This window comes from Homalodisca vitripennis, chromosome 2 (assembly GCF_021130785.1).
Source record: "Homalodisca vitripennis isolate AUS2020 chromosome 2, UT_GWSS_2.1, whole genome shotgun sequence".
Taxonomy (NCBI): domain Eukaryota; kingdom Metazoa; phylum Arthropoda; class Insecta; order Hemiptera; family Cicadellidae; genus Homalodisca; species Homalodisca vitripennis.
Genome location: NC_060208.1, coordinates 143,585,827 through 143,609,248, shown reverse-complemented (window position 1 = coordinate 143,609,248; position 23,422 = coordinate 143,585,827). Strand labels below are relative to the sequence as shown.

General features: G+C 32.3%; 1 protein-coding gene across 1 annotated transcript in view; it reads right to left on the bottom strand.

Annotated features, from left to right (window-relative positions):
* LOC124355835 (receptor-type tyrosine-protein phosphatase kappa-like) overlaps positions 1-20,267 on the bottom strand; it is a 146,952-nt gene extending 126,685 nt beyond the window's left edge. The window contains exons 1-2 of the mRNA XM_046806988.1: positions 20,002-20,267; positions 17,430-17,511 (exon numbers count right to left, since the gene is read on the bottom strand). Of these exons, the coding sequence (XP_046662944.1) occupies positions 17,430-17,511; positions 20,002-20,267 (348 nt within the window). The remainder of the gene's footprint in view (positions 1-17,429; positions 17,512-20,001) is intronic.
* Between the last annotated feature and the right edge of the window lie 3,155 nt (positions 20,268-23,422).

Genomic DNA, 23,422 nt, shown 5'->3' with positions numbered 1-23,422 from the left:
CTAACCCTCGGGATTCCGAATACTTCGCCGCTGGCCCGTCACTGCTCCCATGGGATCCCACAACTCTACATTCGGGAAACATCAGGGAGGGAATTGATACCCTTGCTCATTGCTCAACCCAGATAACCCTTTGGTTTCTTTACGACTTAAAGACTTTTGTAACTGAAACAATTTGTTGTTATATTGATCTTAAACATTTTTCCCTTAAAGAGTTTTAAGAATTAGACTATCCGTCAGATGGCGTTAAAAGTTCAGGATTTTCAAACTATTTGAAAGACAATTTAAAGTTTCAAGTTAAACACCGATATATATGAATCGATGGATTATAATTAATACTTGTCTGAAACTCAAATATTTTAATAATGCGTTGAAATGGGAAATAATATTTATTTTAAAATCACTCAATAAAAATAGTAAATTAGTTAAGGTAGGACAGTGAGAACACCATTTGACCAAAACCGCTCTCTACAGCTGCCACCTGGAGCCTCTCCACAAACAATTCTGAGAGCCCTCTTCTGAACAAACATCACGTAGAACAATAAGGTACTACAGGTCTGTCAAACGAACATGTCCTGTCGAACAATACAAAACCGCTCTCTACAGCTGCCACCTGGAGCCTCTCCACAAACAATTCTGAGAGCCCTCTTCTGAACAAACATCACGTAGAACAATAAGGTACTACAGGTCTGTCAAACGAACATGTCCTGTCGAACAATACAAAACCGCTCTCTACAGCTGCCACCTGGAGCCTCTCCACAAACAATTCTGAGAGCCCTCTTCTGAACAAACATCACGTAGAACAATAAGGTACTACAGGTCTGTCAAACGAACAGGTCCTGTCGAACAATACAAAACCGCTCTCTACAGCTGCCACCTGGAGCCTCTCCACAAACAATTCTGAGAGCCCTCTTCTGAACAAACATCACGTAGAACAATAAGGTACTACAGGTCTGTCAAACGAACAGGTCCTGTCGAACAATACAAAACCGCTCTCTACAGCTGCCACCTGGAGCCTCTCCACAAACAATTCTGAGAGCCCTCTTCTGAACAAACATCACGTAGAACAATAAGGTACTACAGGTCTGTCAAACGAACAGGTCCTGTCGAACAATACAAAACCGCTCTCTACAGCTGCCACCTGGAGCCTCTCCACAAACAATTCTGAGAGCCCTCTTCTGAACAAACATCACGTAGAACAATAAGGTACTACAGGTCTGTCAAACGAACAGGTCCTGTCAAACAATACAAAACTATTTATAACCCTAACTTTCTCGATAAATCATATGTTTTGGTCTTATGCCAAAAATATGAAATTGAAGTGTATACATAGCACTCGTTTATGTTTGAGTTTGAATACTAGTTTATTGTATTATCTAGTATATCATTATATGTAATAAGATTAGTATATTATCACACCAATCAGTTAAAAAGAAAAGATAATTTCTACTGTTATCCAAACCTCTCTAGCACTTGTCCACTTCCACAGCCTAGTAAAGCTGAGGCTTTATAGTAGAGAAATCATAGATTTGTACGAGATTCTATGCAATAGGTTCGCACTTTTTTTCGTGTAAATCACGTCATTGCCTAACAACACATAAGACTTGTGTTAATTTAACTGAACTAAATGCATTTTACTTTATAGGATTCGCAAGACACATAAATGTTTTGTAATATTATTTAAAAATGTAAATAAAAACATGTTATATTTTTATAAAAACTAGAATTTTTCTTTTCTAAACTATATTAAATGAGTTTTCTAATTAAATTCGACAAAAGTGTTTTCTGCTGCACTAAACTCACCAATAGCTAATTACATTTACAATTTGACGACATTGAACGAATATAAAAATTTGCTTAAACATTATAACAGATACAAAATAATCGTAAATAGATTTACTCGTATTGGTTAAAACATCCAGCGCATTCTTAATCAACTGCAACACTGAATAATGTAGTGTCATCAAATATTGAATCCGTGCTGGTATCGATCTACAATATTCTGCTTATCCGTTTCGTCATACTAGAACAGGTTAAAACACTCCACTCTCGACTTGGTAACAGTTGTAGGGCAGATGTCTAATGATGAGCTTTGACAATTGAGTTATATATTACATACAATTCTGCTTATCCGTTACGTCATACTGGAACAGGTTAAAACCACTCCACTCTCGACTTGGTAAACAGTTGTAGGGCAGATATCTAATGATGAGCTTTGACAATTAAGTTATATATTACATACAATTCTGCTTATCCGTTTTCCTCATACTAGAACAGGTTAAAACACTCCACTCTCACCTTGGTAACAGTTGTAGGGCAGATGTCTAATGATGAGCTTTGATAATTGAGTTATATATTACATACAATTCTGCTTATCCGTTTCCTCATACTAGAACAGGTTAAAAACACTCCACTCTCACCTTGGTAACAGTTGTAGGGTAGATATCTAATGATGACCTTTGACAATTGAGTTATATATTACATACAATTCTGCTTATCCGTTACGTCATACTAGAACAGGTTTAAAAAACACTCCACTCTCGACTTGGTAACAGTTGTAGGGCAGATATCTAATGATGACCTTTGACAATTGAGTTATATATTACATACAATTCTGCTTATCCGTTACGTCATACTAGAACAGGTTAAACCACTCCACTCTCGACTTGGTAACAGTTGTAGGGCAGATATCTAATGATGACCTTTGACAATTGAGTTATATATTACATACAATTCTGCCTATCCGTTACGTAATACCAAAACAGGTTAAAACATTTATTCTTCTCTCGCCCTGGTAACAGTTGAATGAGCAACTTTGATAATTGAGTTATATATTACATACAAATTTCTTGTAAATGGATATATTTATAAGTTACACATTTTAGGTGCTTTCCTACTTTTAAAAATTTGTTCATATACATGATATAAACGGGTTTCAGTGATTGTATCTCAATACACTCAAGTCGGTACATATCCGTGAAATCTTTTACTAACATAAAATACATAAAAGAATCTTCAACATTATCACCATATAATTAAGTAAATTACCAATAATAAATCCTATTAATTTGATACTGCACAAATAATAGACCGAGCTTGTTGCTCTTGTGGCCATCTTGTTCGTGCAAAATAGAAAAACAACAAGTACTCAAAATAAATAATATTTTTATTTTAGAAGAAAACTTGAGACAATCTGAAAGATTCCTTATTGACTCATTGTTGACCTAGCTTGGGCGTTTACTAGTTTGAATGAACTATATGTGCTTTGTAGTAGTTTGAATAATTTCTCTTGCTCATTCCTGCTAGTCATAGATTTAGAAACTTGCTAAAATCGTCAAGTTAAATATGAAAAAATCGTGAAAGTTTAACGGACTGCCCACTTTGACTGGAAAGGATGGAGCCGAGCTAGCCTCTCTTCTTCCAAGGAGACATGACTAGAGGGTTCCATAAACCACGGACACGGATGGGTCTGTGCCCTTTATCTGTTGGTGGATTTCAACCTTAACCATCCTGAATATTCTATCACCTCAGAAACGTGCAAAGGTCCTTTTAGGACTATGTGCAATGAAATGTTACTTATCAGTATTTTCTCCTATGTGGCTAACAACAGGTCTAACGGAAGGAATCTTGTAGAAGACGTTCTCACAGGAAATGACGTGAACAATGGTTTTCTCACAACATATACTTTGCGAGTCGAATCTGTTCACACGGTAAATTCGGTGCAGAATTATACTGTTAGACTGTAACTAAATCTATTCAGCACTATTTATACAACCGAACTTCATAATGTTCGAGAATAAGCTAAATAACCTATAACGTAAACTGCAGAAGGATTTATTTTGTGCACAATATGAGAGAATGTTAAACTGTTAGACTGTAACTAAATCTATTCAGCACTATTTATACAACCGAACTTCATAATGTTCGAGAATAAGCTAAATAACCTATAACGTAAACTGCAGAAGGATTTATTTTGTGCACAATATGAGAGAATGTTAAACTGTTAGACTGTAACTAAATCTATTCAGCACTATTTATACAACCGAACTTCATAATGTTCGAGAATAAGCTAAATAACCTATAACGTAAACTGCAGAAGGATTTATTTTGTGCACAATATGAGAGAATGTTAAACTGTTAGACTGTAACTAAATCTATTCAGCACTATTTATACAACCGAACTTCATAATGTTCGAGAATAAGCTAAATAACCTATAACGTAAACTGCAGAAGGATTTATTTTGTGCACAATATGAGAGAATATTAAACTGTTAGACTATAACTAAATCTATTCAGCACTATTTATACAACCGAACTTCATAATGTTCGAGAATAAGCTAAATAACCTATAACGTAAACTGCAGAACGATTTATTTTGTGCACAATATGAGAGAATATTAAACTGTTAGACTATAACTAAATCTATTCAGCACTATTTATACAACCGAACTTCATAATGTTCGAGAATAAGCTAAATAACCTATAACGTAAACTGCAGAACGATTTATTTTGTGCACAATATGAGAGAATATTAAACTGTTAGACTATAACTAAATCTATTCAGCACTATTTATACAACCGAACTTCATAATGTTCGAGAATAAGCTAAATAACCTATAACGTAAACTGCAGAACGATTTATTTTGTGCACAATATGAGAGAATGTTAAACTGTTAGACTATAACTAAATCTATTCAGCACTATTTATACAACCGAACTTCATAATGTTCGAGAATAAGCTAAATAACCTATAACGTAAACTGCAGAACGATTTATTTTGTGCACAATATGAGAGAGAATGTTAAACTGTTAGACTATAACTAAATCTATTCAGCACTATTTATACAACCGAACTTCATAATGTTCGAGAATAAGCTAAATAACCTATAACGTAAACTGCAGAAGGATTTATTTTGTGCACAATATGAGAGAATGTTAAACTGTTAGACTATAACTAAATCTATTCAGCACTATTTATACAACCGAACTTCATAATGTTCGAGAATAAGCTAAATAACCTATAACGTAAACTGCAGAACGATTTATTTTGTGCACAATATGAGAGAATGTTAAACCTAAAAGAGAATACTGTACATTTCATAAAACCATTTATAGATCATTTATTAAATGGAATTCTGATTTTATGTTATTAAGACCACTTGTACTAACAACGTAATGTTCTCTCTAGATTCTAGCTGAAACAATAAAACAAAACAACTATCCAAATAAAACAATATACACACTGAAATTGTTTGAATAGACACGTGTAGAGAAGTAAAGAATGAGGTAAAATAAGCGGTAGCAGAGATGGGGAAATGTAACGGAAACAATCGTGTCTGATAACCGCTTTACAGAAACCGAGTTGCGAGAACGTAGCGTCGCTCGTCGTCATGTCGCGTCCTGTCATGTTGAGCTGTGGGAACTAAAACTCTGTCTTTAGAGATCATTCTAAATGTCTTATGTTTGTTTGACTCTGTTTCAGAGCAAAGAGTCATTTGTGACTTAAACATATAGAAGTTTAAAATCAAAATTGTCCAGTATATTACCATAGGTTGTTCACTAGTAAATCGGTACTATCTATGTACTATCTCCCGATATAGGATGGTTTAATAACATAGGAAATACATCATATATAGTTGCTATCACGTCAGAAACAATGATGGAAGAAAGACATAAGTCAAACTTAAATTTTGTGCATCTTATTCTTCTTCTTAAAAATATATAAATACTCGAGATGAATTTTATGTGATGCAATCGGTTTTTGATTAGGGGTTCTTTAAATGTCACCCTTATAAAAAACACCTGACAGGACATGATAAGCATAAAAAGGTTTTAAACCTCTTCACAAGTAATTACAACCATGAAATCAATAATTTAGGCAATGGTTTAACAGCATAGTTATAAAGCATACTCTAGAGAAAACAGCTGAGAATAACAATATAGAACTTTACAATATGTATATGAATTAGGACTTTAGACAATGTCATCAATTAAAACATTTTCCAGTTTTCAAGGTAGGTATCTCAAACTGCTGTTTTTCTGAAATTAAAACAAGGCAAACAAAACTGACTGCGCCGTGAAAAATGCTACTTACGTAATGAAATATAGCATGTACTGCTTGTTCCATAATGTGATAACATTGCATTTAGTTAAGATTGCAAGTAATAATGGTTAGAAAGAATCACGTTTAATTAATTTGTGGTTTATTAGAAAAATCATAAACGTAATAACAACAAGAAAACCTCTTTAGACAACCTATAAGAGGGAATTTTTAAACATTGCTATGAATGCTAATTTAATGTGAAAATCTAATGTCACGAGAAACATTTCATTTGAAGACTGCCATGCAATTTTCATTTCTATATAGACAAAAATTTGTGTTGCAGTAGCCTTCTTAGCTCAACGGAACGTTTATTATTTGAACGTTGCCATGAAACCTAACTTACTGAACAAAAATGTGAATGCATCATGTGGCAAGAAAGGATTCGTCTGTAGCCTATCAATTTGGGATGAAACCAGTTCTAAAAAGACAAAAATGAATTCTCGTCCATGTTCAACTATGGAATTTGACTGATCGTCATTGAAGCCTATCACTCGTTGGGTTGATATAATTTCTCTCTCTTCTTCTGGAGGACATTTCGGAACTTTTTCGGTATGGTTGTCAATATATAGATAACTTTATGAGCTATACATTTTAAATTCTGCAAGCAACTTAATCTAAGTCTGTTACGAGAAACGTGGCGTATTAAAGCCATACCTTGTATTAAAGTAAAACTAACATTTAGATGTGAACGCATAATTTTTTCCATAAGAAAAAAAAAACAAAATACGACAGCAATACAATTAACATATATAAATTCCCTTTTCCGAATTAATTAAACCAATCTCAGGTATGAGGTTGAAAATAAGGCTTTAAAATCTTACTGCTGTCTTGAAAAATATACGTAATAGGGTACTTGCCACACGTAATTGGCAACAGTGACCAGGAAACGACGTCACAATACTACCGGATGTCAATGCGCTAACGAGTCCCGGTTTGTGGCGAATCTCACCTCAGCAACAATACTGTATAGAAATATAGGCTACACGTATGGAGTAACCATTATTTTCAAAATGATAATCTAATCTATAGAGGAGAAAACTTATAGGTAGACTTAGTAGCAAATACTTGTTTACAAACTCAATGTTCTGCAAATGTTTCTTACACCTAATGAAAAATGTTGTTGGCCACAACATTTAACTGTATAATATAATATGTAAAGCGATTGGAAAAGAGTTAGTTTATTAATCAACACTGGTATTCAAATAATCTCAGTATATTCTGCAAAAAAAAAAAAAAAAACTATAATTAAGTAACGCGTAGTGTCCTGAAAAATGATAAACCCCAACATAATATAAATCATCATACCACTTGACTTAAATCGTAGCCGCTATTAAAAATGTATTTAATTTTGAAATATAAACATCGTTTGAAAATCCCTTTCACTAAATGAGACATTTCAGAATCTGAAGCACGAAATCGGAAAACCAGCACTGTAGGGAGGAAGAAGGCGAAGTTTATTTAATGAAAAATATGTAACCATAGACGTATATTCCGCTTGAGGAATGAATATTTAAACCATCAATCAAAAAACGTACCATTAAACTCGTTTTTCCATAAATTATTTTTTTTTAGAAAACCTTGATGGTTATTTGTTATTGGCTTACCTGAATCTGGACCCTCATCTATCATAAACATCGATTAGTACAATAAACCGTTACAGCAGAGTATCAGACGATCCTTAAGAATGCAACGAAAGAGTTATCACACATACGGACGAATTGCTCTTTAACCTTTTGACCTGAAAATCAATACATCCTCTCTTGACCAAAGGGAACTGATGTACCAAGTTTCAAGTTTTTAGATACTTGAATTGTTGCACAGACGGACAGACAGACAGATAATGACAAAATATTAGGAAGACCCTGTTGGGTCCTCATTAATTAAGATACCTTTCCTAAATGTAAATTTAATTTCCTATACGTAAATATCTATTTATTTGTTATAGAAGCGTGTATTGACAATGCAATTCAATCTAGTAAATATCTTTTGTGTCATCTATTGACACTGTAGTTTAATCTGGTAAATAGCTATTTATAGTTAAAATAAACATATGTTGAAACTGTAATTAACCTAGTAAATATCATTGTACTTGTAAGGGAATCTATGTTGACATTATAGTTTAATGCAATAAATAGCTATTTAGTCTTTATATAATTATATTTTGAATGAATAAATGTAGTACATTGTTATTTATTAGTAAGAAAGATGCACTTTGACCTACAATTTAATTTAATAAATTTATATAACTAACTTATAATAATAAACAATTTACTGTTTATACAAGGGAATATTGAAACTATACTTTAATATAGTAAATAGCTGTTTATTCTTTGCTTTGCTATTTATAGATAAGCTTTGCTAAAGTGCAAAAAATATAATTGAAATATGAAAAATGAACAAGTGAAATTATGATATACTTTTAACAAACGTTTAAAAATTTAATCCAATACTTAAATAAGATTAAAGCACAAGAAAGTATAAGCCTCTGATGAAATACGAGTACCGATAACTATTATTTAATTGCTAGATATCTGATAAAATCTCTCGTTTTCCGTAATAATGTCTTGTAATTGAGCCACTATTACAAATGATGTAAAAAGTAGAACTTAGAAAAAAATTATAACGATGAATCTGCTTTTAAGTATGTAGTAATTATAGTTGTTGTTATTATTATTATTAAGGTTTTTCGTTTTCGTAAGACTTTAGGTGCACGTCAGGGTGTAATTCGCGGTATGTTAATCTGGGATCTAAATTCCTGGCTCACAAATTTTTTTGGCTTGTAGCGAATTTAGAAAATGATCACCTCTAGGAATGAAATGATAAAATTAAGTATCATAAAATATCGAACTATTTGACATTACATCTGCGTTGCTTGTTTGTATTGACAAACACGTGTGACCGTTTCATTAAATCACATAAAATATTTCAACCTTATTTCACAAACACGTCGAAGAGCAAATGGAGTTCTGTCGTAATAAATTCACGTTGATGTTCAAATTGTTTTACACCTATATCCGGTTCCGAAAACAAGTCAAGATGGCAAAATGCCAGCGGCATTGTTATCGCAGATGATGTAATGACTGCCATCTTTGATGTACAACCCTAGTTTCATCTGGTAGATAAACGGTTCTCGATTGTTTCATGAAATTTATAACTCTGCTATAAAATGTTCTGGACTTTTACCTTCTCCAGGGATGGTTAAATTTATGAGGGCTATCAGGAAAATCTATGGAGATACTTTTTATAAAACTCTCTAAATATTAAATTCTGGGGAATAACTGTAAAAGACTATAACGAAAAAAGCCTATAAATATAAAAGCCCACTCTGGTCATGAACAAAACGCTGATTGTTTTAGTATGTTTGCTCAATAATAATGCTAATGAATCCTGCACTACAGCTTAAATTCGAATGTAATTACAGGTAATTCCTAATACCATAGACGTTTGCTACACTTAATCCTCAGAATATTTATAATTAATATTGTGGCATACTGTTATGCATCATTAATCTTTGTTCAGTATTAACGGTTATTATAAAAATGTGACTTTGCAATTATTTTTGATTTAATTTAGTGATTTGTTAATACGTTAATGAAATGACTACCGTCATGGTAGTCTTACTAAAAACCTGAAAACTGAGGGTCTTAATCTTCCTATTTTTGGACTATATTTCTGTGCCTGATATGTACGTATGTGCTGAGGATGCAAAGAGGTCCGCACATCACTTAAATCTTAAGCGAGGTAAACATTTTAAACCTATTCGAACCTACATTATTACAATGACATTTGTTTCCTCTGGGCTTTTTAAATTATGCACAACTCTTTTGCTAACATTTCAGTTTTACTCGAAAGTCTCCAGCACGTAATGTATAACTTACTTTCAGTTATATTATTGACTTAAATTTTAGTCTCATTTAGTATTTACATACTTGTATTTTTAAACATTGTGACAGTACTTAATATTCATTTGTTATACTGCCAACCGTATTCACTGTAATTCAAGATTGGAAGGTGATATCCGGTAAAATAAAAGAAATGCGAGTTCCGGTGAATTGATGAATTCAACGAACTGTAATAGATGTGAATCGTAAAGGTAGTTGAATAGTTAAGTTGGAATCAACATATATTCATACGGCGAACAAAAACAGTTTTGTGGGCAGTCGTGATAAAACAGTTATGAATATCATTCAGGCCCTTTCTTATGTTAAATAAAGAGAGTATAGTTAATGAGCAAAACGAGTTAATGAATCAAAACTGCATTATTGAATATTTGAAAAAATTGGCGAATTAATGATTTTTAATAACTTATATGCATAAAATAAGAGAAAACAAGTTGAACAGAATAAGAATGTAATATAAACGATATATCTTTACAATTTACAAAATTATATTTGCAGCTATTTTAAATTATAAGCCATACATGTAACTTTACAATTTATTCAGATACTGTACTCCCATGATAACAAAATTAGTTTGAAACGGATTTTGAAACTAATTAAATTTATTGAAATGCACAAAGACATTTCCAGACTTCGAAGCTAGCGGCGATGTTTACACACGGATTTGAGTCTCTTTCAATTTGTATTGGAAAGTACGGCAACTGACTTACTTGCCACCGCACCAGTGTATTCCTTTCTTGCTTCACTCTCCTCCTTTAAAGCAGAAATAACTTACATATTTGATCATATACTATCATATACGATACTTTATCACAAGTAGCATTGAAAATATTTCTAAATTCACAAACACTCACAATTTCACACATCAACAACTGTATATGTGTTTTAGACATTGAAATATTTCAAGTTATAGGAAAGTGTTGTTATACTAATAATGAAGAATAAGAATGCGTAATTTTTCAACTGATGCGATTTTAGTAATGCGATTTACTGTACTATAATAATGAATAGAAACACAACAGCTAAACTTTGAATAGATATAAAATTAAATTTAATTAAAAATGGCTTGGGATAATATTATAAGTAGATAAATATAAATAAAACAGCGCAAGTTATCTTGTGTTTAACAGCATTATCATGTGTATGCATGGTCTTATAAGAAGGAACACATTCATTACAACAAATGATTCACAAAATAAACATTTACTTACGCGTACATATAATAGTTTTCTTGTAGATAGTGTCATTGTTAAAACTATGTTTTACTGAGTTATAAGAATATGTTATATTTATTCGTTAAATAATATACTAGAACTTATAAAGAGAACTTCATAAGAGAGTAGTGTTTGTACATAATAACGGTTTAGTGGCCATGTTTCTAATGTATGGTTTATCAGTTTAACATTGTTTTAAATGATAATATTCTGTAATGGACACATGAATAACACAATTAACACAATAATTTGTAACACAATACATTTATACATAAAAATTAACATCAGCGCGTTGAAAAAAGCATTGAAATAAATTTTCACATACAGATTAAAGATGAATAAATTAGTGACAATCCACAACTATATTTATAATGAGTTGTACTGAAAATAATATCAACTTTTGTACTATTTCAGTGAAAAGGTTATACAAACTTGGTGAATGTGACATTCAGGACCTTCTGTATTGGAAAATTAACTGATTTTGGTAGCATTGGTCGTATACGAGTATGAATAACCTATCACCTCATCAATACATAGAGAAGAGAACGTTTTTATATATTAAATTGAAAGACTCTGAAACTATTTGACCAATCATTATGAAAATGTATACGTATTTTCCAAGGAGAAGGTTTATATGCTATGCCCATTGATATAACCCGCCACCAGGTAGCGCTGCGGAGGATAAGGTCCAAAAACCCTGCACATTATAAACTGCAATTATGAGACAATTACGTATATTAAATAGCAAAACTCTATTTAAGGGGCTAAGTTATTATGTATATTTGTCTTTAAAATACGTTTCTGGCTGATCTGGGTTACACCACTCTATAATAAAGTATATGTGCTTGTAGAAAGGCTATGAACATATACGTTTGGCAGATTTTCTTGATCGTAACAACAGGGCAAAGTCTACAATGGTGTTGGAAGTATAATTCACTTGAACCAGGAGTGCTCACACACGGGCACAGTTTAAGAAAAGCGTGCGAAGCCGCAGGAAACAGCTAGTACTATTTAACATAATTTAAAATAGTTGTTTACCTATAAAGCTATGTAATAACCTGGGAGAAAGCTGAATAATAATATGCATGTCGCTTTTGTATAAGATAGTATTAGGTAAAACATATTAACTTTATTTTCAGAACGTTCTACAATTTTTAACATTATAAACAATGGTTGGGCTTATATAAACAAGGCAGTACTTATTTATCATGAGATTAAAGTCTAAACAAATTCATTATCTTACCTTACTCTCAACAGACGTTATGTTTTAAAAACTCCATTACCCAATCGTTACAAAGAACCTTACTTTGGTGTTGCAATCGGTTATTTGCTGGTTAATCTATGTGGTAAAAAAGCTAAAGATACAGGTATAGGATTATTACGGTAAGTGTATGAAATATGCGAGCGAGACTAGTAGAAATTACATGTTATTAAGAACTCAACAGGGCTTTGAGATCGTGTCCGTCTAGGCGATAACGCTTCATAGAAAGATCCTAGATTGGCCTCTTGGCCCAAGGAGGAACCTATTTATTAGGTGGTCAAGAGGTCAAAGGGCAGTCCATCTATCTGTCTGCTCGTCTGTCCCACCTCTTTTGTTACGTTCTGTCGGGTCCATCGGTACTATGCTGTATCGCTGTATTTATTTATTGAAAAAATAAATACAACTTTTGAAGTTAATTCTTATTTGTATTATTAACACTTATTTATCTTCTTTAACATTTCTTCCTTGGTTTATAAGATATTTACATATAATACAGTTTGTATATACATGGAGCCTCGATATATCGAACCTCATGGAAAAATACCAAACTTTGATACATCGAGAATTTCAATATAGTGAGGTTTGAAATATCAAGATTGTTTCGGTCAGACTTCGATATATGCAGGTTTACAAGTGTTGTTCTGTTATTCACAATATCGTGGTTAAATCGGCAGACTTCGATATACAGAAGTTTACAACAAATACAGTAATAATTTGGGGTTGATTTATAAATACTTGATCGGGGAATGTGTAGTATGAAATTATAAGAAGTATAGTAAATACATTTTAATTTTTAAAATGAAATAATAGTTCTATAAATACAATATGTTTGCCATCGCAAGTTTACACGAAATACTTTCACAGTTAAAAATCTAACGCGTACAGTTCACTGAATTAACTAACTAACTAAGTTTGCTCGAATCACGTTAACGTCCAAATCAAACTCAGGGTGGAGTGATGGTTCACTACTAGCGATAACAGAAAACAAAGGAGTGTCGGTGGTGGGGAGTGTCAAGCCACGTCATGAATATACGTTACTGTACTTTAGTTCGTTGCGTCACATTCGAGTGGAATGACAAAACTTCGATTAATCAAGTTATTCCATATATCGAGGATAGAATTGATATATCAAAGGTCCTCAGTAATGGATGTTATCTTAAAGATTCGTGATTCCGAAACTAAGAAACCAAAAACTGATTGCACCACCTAGGTCATAGCTTTACTGATCGAATAGACCGAAGTGAAATATGACGTTTATGAGTTTAAACCAATTTCTGTTTAGATTTTGATTTGTCGTTAAATTGTAACTGCAATCGTGAAACTACATATAAACATTTCGGAATTCTCTGATATTAATGATATCGAAATATAGGTAGGTGAGGTAATAATGTTGTCACGTTCAACACTGTTGTTTAGAGTAATGAGTGTTTAACATTTATCGCTGCCGTAAGCCAAACAAACCTACCGCTTCATCAGTAGGTAACGCGGCAGTTCAAATAGAGTATATTTACTCGATGTTAACAAACAAAGATTCCTTGATGTTTGTAGCGTGTGTTGTTTGTGTTACACACGAGTAGGCGCGCTTTTGTTTCTGCAAAACTGCAACACAAGTATTTTTCAATATATGTTTGAGCTAGAGGTTTCACTTCATATGAGTGTCAATTTACTTCTGGACAAGCAGTATAGAAAACCAGCATTTATGTATTCTTAGCAAGCTTGTATGCGGGTTGAATGGCTGTGAATCAAGAATAGAGAATAGAGAATGCAAGAAAGAATATTGCTCTGGAATGCACAAGGAGCGAAATAAGTATCCACATGAGGATAAATACTGTTCTGTCTAACTTCATAAAATAAAACAACATACGCAAATCAGTAGTTAGTAGAGTATTATAAATGTCCTGCATATTACAAGTGTTCTCATTATTTCACAATTACTTAACATTTAAGTTCTACAAAAAGAGATTAGTACACGAAAAGCGGTTTTGTTATTTTTTATAAGAAATGCATTAATTACAGTATTAATTGTAAAAATAATTATTCACTGATTTATCCATGTTTAACCTCCATAAGGCAGACATACATTTTTGACCTTCAACAGGTACACATGGGTGTACTGGACCCCAATTCAAAAACTCGCTTAAAATATAAATATATTTAAATTGCATTTATATCAGTTTTGTTTGTTCCCTTAGACTATTAGTGTGTGTAATCTGTAATACATTGGTTAAAAACATATATCAAGTATAAATGTGTTCTCACAAAATGCTTTAATTTTGATTAAAAATATTAAGTCTTTGAAAACAGCCATGTGTATGAGTTGAACAAAAAACTATTTAGTAACATATGTAGAAACAATGTGTGATCTGTTTTTATTCCATCGCAATTATAACCTTTACACAAAATTGAATACACAGGTAAAATTATAGGCTATATAATTAAAAGTATTTTGTTATTGGATATTGATTAAAATGGTTTTTGTCAATAAGGAAAATGATGTAAATTATTTTAAAAATAACTAAAAAAATGAAATTATAAAAAATATAATCATATATAGACAATAAGGAACACCACAACCTTTAAACGGCACACAGGGGTCCATAGGACCCTAAGACAAATAAAGTAATTTACTACTTAGCCAAAAGTTAGTAACTAAGACGGTGAGTAGTGAGGCTTGAAGCCGTAATGCCAAATAAAATTTCATAGTTACTAAAAAATATGTCCGTGATAAACTTAATCTGAGAAATATGAAAAAGAAGTTTATGTGGGGACTTGAAAACCCCAGTGTGCTCTTTGAACTATTTTACTGAATATTGTAAAAGCTTTAACCTTAAAATAAACAAAATTGCATAAGAAAATATAAGCAGAGAAACCGCAGTTAGAACGATATATTCGTATATAGATAAGGTAAGTTAATATTCTCAGAATATAAATTTTATAACAATAGTATGTTTCTGTTCGGCTTAGTCTAAAAACTCGACTTAAATTTGTTCCTGTATTGGTATTTACTATGTTTTATAGGTTATCCGCCTGTAAGAATTAGCGCACGCGCTGTATTATAAATACGTTCTTCGTCCATATCAAGCATTGGGTCGTGAAATGTTTGCTCTGAAAGATAAAAAAAAACAGTAATATTTTATGTTCAAAACATTTTTGTGGAGACTTTGATAGACAACCTTGTTAGGCACATCAAACGAGTGCTATTTCCTCTCGACGGTAGAACACAGGAAGACTCTCAGGGCGGACACAGACCCTTCTGTTAATAGCGCTCATTCCGCGTTCACTTGTGTTGGTTCTCCTCACTTTACTTAGCAGTCTACTTCCTGTTCCAGCTGTTTAGTTACATTCAACTAAAACATTTCATTCATATATTGTTTCAGACTAGAAAGTATATACGATACAGAAAGTTTTACTTATTTATATTGATTATATTGATTGAGCGTTAGCGAAGCATATTACTCGATAGGCTGGAAAATGAAATTTCTGTCTATCTGATTATATACGATATTTCGAAAACAAAATCACATATATACTTGAAATTTAGCATAAATCTGCATTTAAATATTATGAATTCCTGGTTCGATGGTAGTATATGTCACTCCATGGGTTTTGCCTAGGGGTTAGCGAATATTTTTATATTTGTTTCTTTGGCCAAACACAATGAAAATAAGAAAATAGAAGAGTAAATAAGTTATTAAACAAACTGAGTACAATAATATGAGATTTGAACACGTGAAATTTTTTATTCATAGTGCAAAAAGAAATATGATACAGTGGAAATTAATGTTAAAAGTCTTTGACTAGATTCGTTTCAGCGTACTCTTGCGCTCTAATATCCTTTTAGCTCACCGTAACTTTTATTATTCAATATAGCTATGAAACCTATTTTATTCAAAAATCTAGTGTCACGAGAAAGATTTCATTTGTAGTCTTTAAAGTTCCATGCAATTTCATTTCTTTATAGGCAAGAATTTGTTCTATGATGGTGTATGCCCAAACATGGAATTGGGCTGAGCGTAATTTGTATGTCAACTTCTGTTCTGTATGACTGTATGTCTGTGTCCGCAGGAGATTTTGAGAATAAAATGAGTTATAATATTTGACATTTTGCTTACAAACTCAAGGAAGCCAGTTACGCGATACGTGATGTTGCGTACTCCTACGTTGTACGATAGTAAATATATTTTTGGAAAAGTTAAATGAAACTTAGATGTAAACTGTTGTGTTGAAATTAGGAACGGTTTAGTATATTATAAACTGATATCATGTTATGACAGTGCAATTAAACTTTTGGCAAGTATAACGGAAAGAAACCCCTATTTCGCAAAGTCAACCTTATCTTTAAAACTTCTCCTAAGTCGTGTTGTTCCTTCCTTTGTTTTCGTTTTTTCGTTTACCGGTTTCTTCGGAGTTTTTGCTGTTGTTTCAGTTGTAAACGTAGATAGTAAAAAGAGATAATGGTGATTATACTCAATGATGATGTTTGACATGTCATATTTGTCTAATTAGTAAAATTCGTACGAAGTAAATAATGACAAAGTAAAAATAAGTAATTAAGTAAAAGTACTCATTTTATGAGTCTTTACTTTCGTAGTTTTTATATACTAGTAGTGCTAATAATTCCACCGATTTCCGTTCATTTTATTCCACCGGACCATACAGTGGAATGGAATCAGAAAAAATAATTCTAAAACATAACTTTCCTTATACAATTTCGAGACTTATAAGTAGCATGAAAGACATTTAGTATGAAGTTATTGTACGTCTTTTGTCGAAAGCTTTCACAATTTTGATTAGTGCCATTGCGAATTATCGGAAATTTAAAAATAATATCAGAAACAAATTTGTTATAATTCTGTATATCTAGTTTATAACTGTTCATTTAAAAAATATAAAAATAGATGTATGATTTAGGATGTTAAGATATCTTTGTATCTTTTTGTTTTTCTTAGAATTACCAGACGTACTGGTGTGCAGGATATATGCAGGGCTACTGGTGTTACCAGCGGCTTCTGACTCTTCATCTCCCACTTTCCATTCCTATAAAAAACACTTTCCTTATTGACAGGACAATTTGCTTTGAATTACTTATCCATTTCGTTTTATATGTAAAACTTCCACAGTAATTTCTTAGCCAGATATTTCTCCAAGTTACAAATTAATGTAAGATTACTATGGGTCAACCCTCTTTCGTTTACAAAAATATTAATCAAAATAGGTTTAATAGTTGCGTAAAAAATCGATGGACATACTTAAAAAATGAAAAATTGTATAGCTTCCTCCTTTTTTAAAGTCGGTTAAAAATTAAAAACACTTTTGGGGACAAAAGTGATTTATTCACACTCAAACACCTTTTGCATTTGTGTAAAAATGACTTCAACTCCAATTAACTTCTCTTGAATATACTTGCAGATAACCCTCACTTAAAATGTTTAATTAATTCAACGTAGACTTAAACTTTTAAAATAAAGTAGATGAAACTTACTGTTGTATAGATTAATACTGATGATGAATCAGATGACGAAAAAAAGCCATATTCCTTATCACAAATCCTGTCTTCCTGTTGATAACTAAAAATTAAAATTAATCTAAATTCTGAGCTGCATTGAGGAAGGCCCCAAAATAAGAAACTCGTTTAACTGATTGATATTCTTAAAGACACGCTTTAAAAAAATCAGTGAATATAAATAACTTTTTCAATTCTCGAAAGTATCTTTTTCTTTCTGAACCTAACCTACTGGAAGAGGGTATGAGAAAGTTGCTGCGTTTTACAGTGATTACTCAAATGTGTACCTATAAGTATACACTATTATATTACATCTTATGCACAAAATAGAAACAACAGGTAAGTATAGGGTTCATAATACTCGTGTATGAATCGTGGGTATACAGGTAAATGGTTGGTTCTGAAAACCACGTTAAATACGGGATGATAAGGATAAAATGTAATGTTTCAGTTCTTTTAACTTCCTACAAAACTCGTTAATATCACCAGATGAGTGGAAAGTGAAGATGAACTTAGTACGACAACATATGGGAGATAAGGAAAATTGGCAAGTTTAATTGGCAACTCTGTGTAGCGGAAATGGGAGAGGTCGTCACCGGAAGGAAGTCTGGTAACGATCCCCGGTTACAACTTCAACATATTTACCTCAAAGCAGCAATAACATCCTGTTTGTGTTACATTAGGAATAGTCATACACTTAATTAATGCTGGTTGATGGTATGCTCAATAGGTATTTAGTGATGAACTCCCTGTTCAACAAAGTTTCATCAATAAATAACTTCTTTACCTTACTTAAATATAAGATCTCATTTATTATCTGAGCTGTAGTGAAGCCTATCACTTAAGGAGCTGGCCAAATTTAATTTATATCTTACTGTTCGCACGAAATCTCGAGAACTAACTGACATATAGACTTAAAATTTCACATAAAGCTTCATTTATATACAGGAAAATCGAACACGTTGGTCTTATGGGCAACGAGGGAATTGAATAAAAGATAATTTAAACAACTGAGTAAATTTGTATCAGATTTTAACGATTAACACTGTAAAAAATGTTACTGACAAGCAATATTGCGTAAAACCTCTGAGAATCTTGTTACACACCGCGTGGCATGGTTTACTCCTATCTTGGATGCTAAAGATGGGTAATAAAAATAATGATTTTTAAATGTTTCAGTTTATGCAAAAAATACTACTCATTTTTGTGATTTTTAATGTTTGAATAGTGTCTTAAAACTAAATTTAAGCTATGTTTATAGATGTTTAGATATCTAGATATTTATCCTAGCAACATTTAAATTTTTGATAAATAAACTCTTATTAAAAATTGTATTTGAGATCAGTCGAAAGCTTCACAAATTATTGAATGTTTTTTTATAAAATGTTGTACTGTATTATATGTGTATTGGTAACTATAAACACGGTTTGTTTATATTTGAACTTACGTTTTTGTATTTGGTTGCAACTTACTACAGCGCTATAATCAGAACTGTACAGATTAGTTTTGAAGACATAAAAAAATTCTGTAACATGGTTATAGACCACCCAAAGAATACGAAACCTCTTTGAAGCAACCCAATTCTGTTAGTTTGATCAAGAATGTGGGGGATTAGTTTTCATGTGATATACAGAGTAAACAATACTCTACACGTACCGAACACGAGTCATGGAAACGATGCCTGAGATTCTATGTTCGATGATCATTTCGGGACGTGGCTCATCTAGCCATTCTCAAAGGTTCTTGGAAACCCATATACTGTCTTGCATTTATAACAGGCTATACATATTCAGTAATGCATCCGACATTCCAGATCATCTTGTTAACGACATCATCATACTAGTAAAAATTTACCTGTTCTTGTGAGAGTATCCATTATTACAAAGCTGTAATTGCACTTGGGTCAGGAGCATTACGAACAGTTACTATCGTTATGTGTTAGATAAAGCAGAACGCGTTAGAAGAATTCCAACCTAGCCATCTCCTCTGCACGTATCAAATTTGGCATGACGTTGAGAGATTACCCTACTGGTATGTTGATGTTTGTTGATTGTCCCAATCGCATGATATTGTTAGGAGAGTGCCCACTGGCATTATGTTGGGTAATTGCCCCACTAGCACAATCCTGAAAGACGATAGCCACAACGGCATTATGATGTTGGATGATAGCCCCAATGTATGATGTTGGGTGATATCCCCACTGGCATGATTCTGTTGGATGATAGCTCCAATGCATAATGCTGGGTGATATTTCCACTGGCATGATATTGGGTGATTTTCTCACTGGCATGATTCTGTTGGGTGTTAGCCAAACTGGTATGCTACTGTTGAGTGATAGCCCTACTGGTAACTGTTGTTACACCCTACCTGCACTGGTATGACGAAGTTGTGTGATGGCCTCACTGACATAATATTGGGTGAGTGCCCCACTGGGATGAAGTGGTTTCGTTTTGTTTATAACAAATCAAAAGTATTCCACAAACAGGTTTTTCACAATAACGTGCTTACAAATATTAATACTAATAATATACTGAAATAAGTTGATATACGTTTAAAAATAGATGGAATTGAATTCACAGTTTGAACATACGCTTTAACATTATGCATGATTCTCGTAGGTCATGAAATTATTCAGAAAATTAAAAAAATGTATTGTAAGATATGTTAATTACCTTTTCCATTCAACATATAATCAAATATTGGGATTTTAAGACACGTATAAAAATGCACACCTATAGAAACTAATAACATTAATAAATTTTAGCAACAGAAAGATATTAGCTATACATTTAAAAACATGTATATCCAAATGCCTACATTTGGTGACGACTCAGGTCAGTGGGCATGCTGTGCCATCAAGATAGTTTTGGCTGAACTGATCAAACACGGATCTATGGTGTCTCGAATATTGTAAGCACTTGTGATTCCCATCTGGTAACCTACAGAAACAATCATATAGATTCTCATGTAGTTTAATTGTTTCGTTTTTACTGTTCTGAATGTATAGCTACCTAAGACATAAAACATCATACATTGCTTCAAATATGACTTTTATTTAGTTTAAAATACTCATATAATAAATATTAAAAAATATTTCCTCTAATAAAAGAAGTACTTAATGACTTATGTAAAGAAGCGAAATATGGGATGATATAGAACTCATATTACATTCATTATCACGAATTAAAATGTAAATAACCGAAAAAAATAACAAGGACGTTTAAAGAGTCTCAAATATGGCAGAAACCCAACATTCCTCGTCATGAATATTGTAAGACAGCCGCGCTGGTTTGAAACGAAAACTTACCAATAAATGGTTGGGATTCTTGGTAGCAAGAGATTGTACTTGACGCATCACTACACCAGGCGTACAGACTTTAAAGGTAAACAGCACCTAATATCGAGAATAATTGATTCGTTCCTCTTAAGGCTACTAAACTACTACGGCACTTTTTATGCATGCCAAAAAGTATATGCTGTTTAGGTTTAGTTTATTTGTTTGAAGTTATGGATAAAAAATAAACTACCTATATGAGTATACAGAATATGCGAGTACTGCAAGTATTATATTTAATAACAATTGTATGTTATAACATGTCATAGTCCCTAACCCAAAAATATATTTGGAATTTTAACTTACTATGGTTAGACATTATAGAACCCTTTCGTATCGTAAATAGAATTGGTTTTTTTTTTTTTTTGCTATAGTTGCTTAATGATTCTTGAACATTATTTATACACGTCTTATTTTACGTTCTCAAGCTCCCATGATAGTTTTAAATAAATTGTCGTATAAGTAAAATTGATAATAAGCAATCAAATTATTTATTTCAATTATTAAATCGGCAGTGCCTACTTTACAGTAAGACTACAGATTAGGAAATAGATTTATTGAAGAACGTTTTACACTGTTTTAATGTAATATTATTGGTATTTATAGCACATTTGCCTAAAAAAATCGTCATCAGAAAATACATTATTGATAATGTACAGCATAATGATAATATTGCTCGGATCTAGATGTACTGCTTCATAAACACGATTATTTGTGCTCACGTCGTAATTCAGAGAGTTTATCATTTAATCAATATAGTGTTTGTTGATCCATCAAGCACGGATCTTGATATACTGGCTTCATAAACACGCTTATATGTGTTGACGTCGTAATTCAGAGAGTTTGCCATTTAATCAAGATAGTGTTGACCCATGAAGCACGGATCTATGCCCATGGTTTCTCTCATAATACGGTCAGTATTTGTGCTTTCCTCACGCACGTCTCTACATTTATATTAAGATATTTTTAAATGTGTTAAAAACCAATATATTTTGAATAATCTCAGCTTTCTTCATAAGGTTTACTGTTACGACACAAAAGAGAATCCTAGCGATGGCAGAACTGTAAATAAAACAGTAACTTAAAGAAAATTGGAACATATAAAAAGTTACATTAACTCGTTTTAGTTTTTATTTCATGATGAACTTAGTGATTATCAACTACACATTGACAGCGCTAGTTTAATTAGGTGACTAAGCCAAAACAAACATCGCAGCATAAACTAACATGTTAAACTAATACAATATGGTATAATGATACGATACTCTATAACCGCAGTAGGAGATTACTAATTAGTATAAGTTATGTCTAACAAACTTAGCACAATTCGTAAAATTACACTGTGAAATGTTTTATCAATGCCGTAAAACATTTATAGTGTTCTTATGCACATTTTGGTATACGCTATTCGCAAAATAAACATTTTAATTTGTTTTAAAAATTAAATAAATTTCGACAAAAAGAAGAAATTGCCCGACTTATTTAAACATTACTGAAAAGTTAGATAAGGAATCGAATATCTCGTACTAATGTTTGTCGTGACAATGTTACTCTCTGAATTTAAAATGTACTTGTAATATTTATTGATCAAGAAAATATGTAAATAATCGTATTTTGTTTACTAAAGACAAGAAGCTGAAGAAACCCCATTGCACAGTCCTATAAAGTATCTTTGCGCTTGATTCCATTGCGGCAAGAAATTCAAATAGTGGCCACCACCTGAAAAGATTCCATTAGGATAGCGGGCAATATATATCTCACTCATGTCACCTTGCAAGAAGGAGAGACTAGCGTTGTTCCTGTCATAGAAAGTAGGGGCCAGTATCCACTCACGTTTAACTCTACGGGAGCCTCACTCCAACAGTCATCCACCGCAGTAAATGAGACTTATCTATCAACTTTTTCTCGAAATTTTAGATTAGTGATGTGCTTCTCCTGGAAATTGATCGGGTTGTCCAGACGTAAATGACACATCAGCTTTTGCTATGCCAAATATAAGTTAAATTGAAAGATATAAACCATCCAGAAGTTAACACTGCTGGAGATGAAGTTAACCATAGTTAATATATTAATTTAAATTGCTTATAGTCAAAATACTTTAAGACTGTTAA